Source organism: Helianthus annuus, chromosome 11 (genome assembly GCF_002127325.2).
Source record: "Helianthus annuus cultivar XRQ/B chromosome 11, HanXRQr2.0-SUNRISE, whole genome shotgun sequence".
Lineage (NCBI taxonomy): Eukaryota > Viridiplantae > Streptophyta > Magnoliopsida > Asterales > Asteraceae > Helianthus > Helianthus annuus.
The window spans coordinates 141,462,938-141,470,185 of NC_035443.2; the positions used below are offsets into that span (position 1 = coordinate 141,462,938).

The 7,248-nt window shown below is 36.2% G+C and overlaps 1 protein-coding gene across 1 annotated transcript; it reads right to left on the reverse strand.

Moving 5' to 3' along the window:
* Nucleotides 1–4,642: 4,642 nt before the first annotated feature.
* On the reverse strand, nt 4,643–6,840 carry LOC110888508. The gene is made up of 2 exons (XM_022136032.1): nt 6,459–6,840; nt 4,643–4,686 (listed from the first exon to the last, which is right to left on the reverse strand). Exons 1-2 carry the CDS (start codon nt 6,838–6,840, stop codon nt 4,643–4,645), a joined length of 426 nt encoding a protein of 141 aa, XP_021991724.1.
* Nucleotides 6,841–7,248: the final 408 nt, after the last annotated feature.

Genomic DNA, 7,248 nt, shown 5'->3' on the forward strand with positions numbered 1-7,248 from the left:
CATCCAATCCAAACCTTAACTCCTATAATAAGAACAAGGCTTTTAAATTTGTCTATGGTGTTCGCTACACGGCCTACACCTCATGTAATATTCGTACAATATAATAGAGTCATGCTTCGTGTTTATTACCCAAACTTGTTTGACCCGTTTAGGTGCTGAGATTAAACACCTTACGGACGCTCAATTTCATGTTTATAACTTGTTTAAGGCAATAGCCAATTTCACGACGTAATGGAAATTCTTGGTCATCATGCTTTCTTTCCTTTTAAACAACGCATAAAGCTAACAATATGTATAATGTAATGAAATGATAAATTTCATACCTTTTAGAGCGCGTCTTTTCCTCGTGAACTCCCTCCGGCTTGTCCGCTAGATGAACCGGACTCTTTGCCTAGAAAATTCAGTTTTTATAACATGTTTAGAACTCCTTTTTATGACCACAATCACATAATTATGGACCATTATCAAATCTGCGTTTTTATCCAAATTTCACAATTAAATCCCCACTTAGGCATTTCTACAAACACCTAGCGGGTCAGATTTTTCTACCTTCATAAACAAGTTCATGACTTTATGATTCGACATCAAATTTCACTATAATAGTAATTTTTGCATACATTTAGTATCAATATCACAGGAGTTACTTCCTATAATGAAATTTATACTAGGATTACACTCAAAATCCTAATGTTCATCATCAACATATAAAACCCATAACCTAACATCCATGGATTCATGGGATTTTCCTGAATTGGAGCATGATTTCATATATAGTTGGCTAGGTTTTACTCCTAGACACTATATCATCTTTAATCTAACTAATTATTGTCATGCATCAACAAAATTTCAGATTTGCTTAAATTCATGAGGATTTCAAGTAGTGAATTCTCATAAAATTTTACATACCTCTTAATCCTCTTGCGACGAGGATCACAATTCTAAGCTCGGATTTCGTTTTGGTTAGGATTTGAACCTCCAATTGCAAGAAATTGTGAACTTTAGGGTTTTGGAAGATGGGGGTCGCCCCTTTCTTGTTTCTGTCGACCAGACACACCAATTTGGTGTGTTTGGTTTGGTTTTGTCACTATTAAAATTTAACTTTCGATTTTTGGCAAGATTAGTCCCTTAACTACCATTTCTTTTTTTAAATACTAGAGTTTTAACCAAGTGTAGGTTATTTTCAAGACTTGTAAATTTTAACTAGGTTAAAGTTTCTACATGGTTATTTCTTGTTTATGAAATACTTAAATTTCTTATATAAAGATTTATATTTTCGGGGTGTTACATCCAAGCCAAAGCACATCATCTTTTTGTTATTATTTATTTGGTGACGGCTCACAGGTGACCGGAAGTTATTTGGTGACGGCTCACAGGGGTTGAAGATGATCTCTGGTTAGGGTTTTATTTGAAGGTTGAAGATGATCTCTTTAAACAGGGAAATGAATATTAACAAGGGTATTTAAATGAAGTAAATGTATTTAATTTAGTTTTTAAATTAAGAATAGAGTTAAATAAAAATCAGTTGGACAAAAATACCCTTGCATAAAAAGACAAAATAAGCAGGTTGCAACAGTAAAAAAAAAAGGAGTTTTTGAATTTTGGACTAAAATGATAATAAAAGTAAAACCACATGGACCCAGATTTAAAAAGTTTAAGATTTGAACTAAAATGACAAAAAAGCCTAAACTACAGGGACCAAAATGACAGTTGACTCTGATTTTTAATATATAAGGTAAACAGCTCATGTTTATAGTTGCAACACTAGAATTAATATAATTAAATAACTTTTTTTACAAGTACACGTCGAATTTCACAATCTTAATAAAATTACTATATTTAATTTCATTAGTAAGTTAACTAATTCGGTCTCCCGGTACATTTTTACTTAAACAATTAGCATTATTTTTTTTATAATCATGATAGTAGTATTATTTTTTTAAAATAAAAATCAAGTTGTTTACAATTTTCAATCCTAATGAATCTAGACACATTCACAACCCAATTCTATTTTTCTCACATTCATGACCCATTAGCACACTTAATTAGCATCATTAATTCGCAAGTTTCTAGTTAAAAAAAGAGACATGATCACATTCTCTCTAAACATTTCAACATCTTATGACCGAAACCCCTATCCTAATCACACAAATTCTCTGCCAATTTTGAAGATCAAGATTCTAGCGCTCATAACTTCTATCTCTCGATTCAAACTCGTTTTTCATCCGTTTGAGATAATTCTTCAGCCTAACTCGTTTTTTTTTTCATTCTCTACAAAAGGCCTTTATCAATTTATGTTGAAAAAGGCAATTTGGGGATTTTTATATTTTTACAAATTAATCCAACTAATCCATTTCATGATAATATTGGATATGTTAGATGATGCAATTTCATTAGTTATGATGTTAATCTTGTTTGGCTATTTTCTAGGATTTATTTTGTCCTAATCTAGACGTTAATCATTATAATTGGTTAGAATAACCATACTAGAACCCATGGCATTATAGCCTAGTGGTATCTTGGTGGTGGGATAAGGCTTATGAACATTAGGTCATGAGTTCGATTCCCACAAAGGGGGTTTTTCCCAGATTTATTGGGTTTCCTCCTGAATTGGTGTATAGGCATTATTGCCTAGTGGAGATGGATATGATCGGGTGGTTCTGCTGGTGGCACGATGACACTCCAGTGGTCCGTCAGTGATCCAAATTTGCCGTTCAAAAAAAAAAAAAAGAATAACCATACTAGAAATTCATGATAATTATTTTAGATTAGTTGAATTACGAATTTTCAGAATATCATTGGAAAATCCTTGAATATAATTTTTACTAATTTAAAATGTAACGCTTCGTATTTTTAGTACTTTCTTTGTTTAGAAAGTCTGTTTGTATTTCTATTTTTGGAAAATGTAATTCTTTTGTATTCGTATTTCCTTTCCAAACATTGTAATCCGAGCCTTTGATCATAATAAAACTCGATCATTTTATACATCGTCTTATACATATTTGTGTTATACGTGCAACTTGAATACCTACTCATACGCAAACTCATACTTGGAATACATGCAACATCAGTTTATACATGCATTTTGTTTATATTTATACATATACATCACACTTGTATGCTTGAAACTCTTAAAACGGGCTAAAATACGCAAGAATAGTCGAACTTAACCCTTCGAGCGACTGGACAAGCCTCCTCATGCGAAGAGGCCATCATCTTCGTGCGACTGGCTCACTCGTCCCAAACCCCATTCGCTCCAACCTCACTTGCACCAAACACTGCTTCACCCTATAAATATGAGCCCATTCCCCCACTTCATACCTTCCACTCACTCCGAATTCTCTCAACTCATTGAACTTGTGCACTTCAAGCAGAGCATTCCAGAAGCTCCAAAGTGAGTCCTAGCTCACTAACTCATCACCTTTCACTGATTTCTTCTACTTTTTCTACTATTCTTCAAATCTTTGCAACTTGGGTATCCTCTAGGCAATTTTCATAGACTTGTCTTAGCAGTCTAATAATGAAATCCCCCACAATGAGGTCCAAGATAGAGATTGAAGTTCTATTTCTATTCAAAACTTTTATAAAATGCTTTTTCAGTTATGAAACTTGGCGAAATCTTGAACTCACCGAGCTCCCAGCTAAATCCATAGCTGCGGGTTAGTGTTGAGGTTGATTCCAGCCAAGAAACGAGTCTGTTCAAACAAAACAGCAGAAGCCATTCGCACGAAAGGACAGTCCGCTCGCGCGATTGAGCCTCTTCGCGCAAAGGGATTCCTGTTGATTCTGTTCCTGCGAAATCCTAGGTGTTGAATGTTATCTCAGATTCTCATATTCAATATGGACAAATCTGTGTTTAACAGAAGTGTGAACTGTGGAGCCTTGGCTTTCCAAACTAGTTCCACCGCCTCACTCGGACTTGCAAACGAACACCCAAACAGTCTCCTAGGCTCAGAATAAGCTAACCTCGCCTCGCCTCCAACACTTGCCATGTTGGGACATGCCCGGGTTGTCCTTATTCGGTTGTTTGGTATATGTGTATTTATTTATTTATTTCTGTTATTGATGTGCACAAAATGCAACATGTAAATTACATCAAATGAGTCATAAAACTAACCTTTTTTTAGTACTAATGTTGGAAAAAGTGTGTTTTTGTCTTCCTTTTGTATTTTCAGGATTAAATGAGCTTAAATAAACAAAAGAAGCAAAAAGGCAGCTAAATCTAACATAAATACAAGAAAGGAACAAACGTGGAATGCCCGACCCCCCCGACAGCATCTTCCCAAGCAAAAAACAAGTAAACAGAAGGCTGAACACGCCCCGTGCTCAATGAGCACGGGGGCGTGCCCAAGTGTCAGCAGAAAAGACAAAGTTGTAGAAGCTTCTATCGCCCACCACGGGGTCGTGGTCAGCTGTAACACCCGTTTAATTACTACTTGAATTTAATGAAAATTCATACGATTTAAACTAAAAAGCGTCTAAATTAAAACATAAGTTCCCAAACAAAGTTCTAAAGTAACCAAACATTAGTCAACTACCGACTAATTCAAATATTCATAATTTGTTTAGCAAATGTTTACATCCCAAAAACATTGTCTATCAAAGTTAAGATAACGCGGAAGCTCAAAAGTTTGTGTTCGGTTCTTCAACTACTTGCTTGACCGCCATCCATAAGATTCCCATTATCACCTAAAGTCAAAACCATTCAAAATGTTAGTTTTGACAATGAATTGAATCATACAAACAAGTTCTAGCATCAAAACACGAAAAACAAAGTAAAATTTCAAAAGTTACCCTGCCGCGTGTCGCGACAGGTTCTAGTCATCCTGTCGCGTGTCGCGGCAGCTGTCGCGTGGCGCGGGGGGAACGGTTTTCCAGCAGATGCAGGTTTTTGACCTGCATTTGCTGCCAGCTCCGGAAACTCAGATTTTCAACTTCAAATGAGCATATCTTTTGACTCATAAGTCCGTTTTAGGTGATTCTTTTTCCTATACATCTGTAAATTCATTACCAACGTGCCTATTACAATTATCATACCGGAAATTTCAACTTACGGGCTGAACAACTAAAAGTCACTTATGCAATTATTCGGCCCATTCTAACTTCACTCAATTAGCTACCATTTAACTAGTAAACCTATGGCACTTTATACCCAACGTCCGGGGCTTATCATCACCCGCATTTCTTTACCAATCTCATGGCTTAATGCTCTTGTGATTGTTATCGCCATTGTTAACTCACTAAAACACTAATACAACAATTTACACAACTAATCGACCCGTTGGCTCACCTTGTGGAATCCTCCGATATTATGACTACCAAACGGGTTCTTATTATTTCTAAGCCTATTAATTCAAGTAACGATCATGGTCGCTACAATCAACGCAATTTCCATCTTACAATATGACTATACATAATTTAACAACAATTCACTAAATGTAATGGGTCAAGTTACATACCTTTAGAGCATGCCCTTCAAACGTAAATCGCCACCGGCTTGTCCACTCGACGCTCCGGTATCTTTTCCTATAGAGTTCAATCATGTCGCGGTTAGAACTCTTTTCAATCATGTATCGCATAATTCGCCCAAACATCACAATTATGCTTTTTTTAAAACTTTAAATTTCAGTTTTGAGCCTTCTTTGAGGCGTTTCTACGAACACTAAAAGAGCAGAATTTTATATCTTTTATGTTCTGATTCATGGCTTGTCACTTAGCTTCGATTAACATCAATTGAGCTATCACATATAGAATTAAACATCATATTTTCGGAAATCAGTTTCTATGAATCAATTTACACTAGAATAGCATTCTAAACCCTAGTGTTCATCATTTTCTCACAAAACCCATGAATGACCTTCAATGTATTCATGAAATTTCTAGAATTTAGACATGATTTCACATGTTGTTGTCTAGGTTTTACTCCTAGACACTATATCATTCCTATTCTATCCAAATAACAATCATGCATCACCAAATTTCGAATTCCCCAAATTCATGAGAATTTCAAATAGAGAATTTTCATCAAATTTTACATACCTTATGATCTCCTTGCAATGGGGATCAGTAATCTATGCTCGATTTTTGTTTTGGACTTGATTTGATCCTTCAATTTGGAGGTTTTAGCAAAACTAGGGTTTTGGGGAGCTTGGGTTCGCCCCCTGCTCTGATCGATCTCAACAACACACAAACAAGTGTGTTTGAGTTTAATTTATTTTGTTTTATTAATATTAGTTTTAAATTTTAACACTTTTGGCCCTCCAACTTTCATTCTTTATTTGTTTTAACTTTTTAACTACTTATAAGTCATCATCTAACTAGGTTAGTGTCATACCTAGTTAGTTTATTTATATTTTTTAATTTATTCACTACACAATTGTATTATAAGAATTTTGTATTTTCGGGGTGTTACAAGTCCACCCCCTTAAAAAGGGTTTCGTCCCCGAAACCAGAGTACGTACCGGATAGTGTAGGGTAGAGATGTCGCATCTCCTCTTCGGACTCCCAAGTAGTGTCCGAACCCTTCTTATGCTCCCACTTGATCTTGACTTGATCGATTTGTTTGTTACGCAAGTGCTTAACCTTTCGGTCTAAAATCTCCAATGGCCTTACCGCATAATTCAGGCTATTATCCACCTCGATATCGTCGTAATGGATATAAGCTGTTTCCTCCGCTAGACATTTCCGCAATTGCGACACATGAAACATGCCATGTATCCTACACAACTCTTCTGGCAGCTCGAGGCGATAAGCCACCTTGCCAACCCGTTCGATGATTTTAAATGGCCCGATAAACCTCGGGCTTAGTTTCCCCTTTTTCTGAAACTGATAACGCCCTTCCATGGGGAAACTTTTAGCATAACCATATCGCCTATCTGAAATTCAATCGGTCTTCGTCTTTTGTCGGCATAAGACTTTTGTCTATCCTGGGCGGCTTTCAAATGGGCTCGCACCACTTCAATTTTCTCATTAGTGGCTTGAACTATGTCTTTATGTGCCAATTCATGTGGTCCCACTTCACCCCAACACACTGGGGTCCTACACTTTCTACCATATACCATCTCGTAAGGGGCCATGCCGATACTCGAATGGTAACTATTGTTATATGAAAATTCGGCCAATGGTAAATAAACATCCCAACTTCCACCGAAGTCGATGATACATGCTCGTAACATATCCTCTAGCGTCTGTATTGTTCTTTCACTCTGCCCATCCGTCTGAGGATGGTAGGTGGTGCTAATGAAGAGTTTT

Bases quoted from the DNA above. Each gene is read 5' to 3' on its own strand.
- LOC110888508 (XM_022136032.1), bottom strand. From the start codon at position 6,840: ATGGAAGGGCGTTATCAGTTTCAGAAAAAGGGGAAACTAAGCCCGAGG. The intron at 4,687-6,458 runs GTACGTACTCTG...TTTTGACTTTAG, and splicing joins TCTCTACCCTACACTATCCG to GTGATAATGGGAATCTTATG.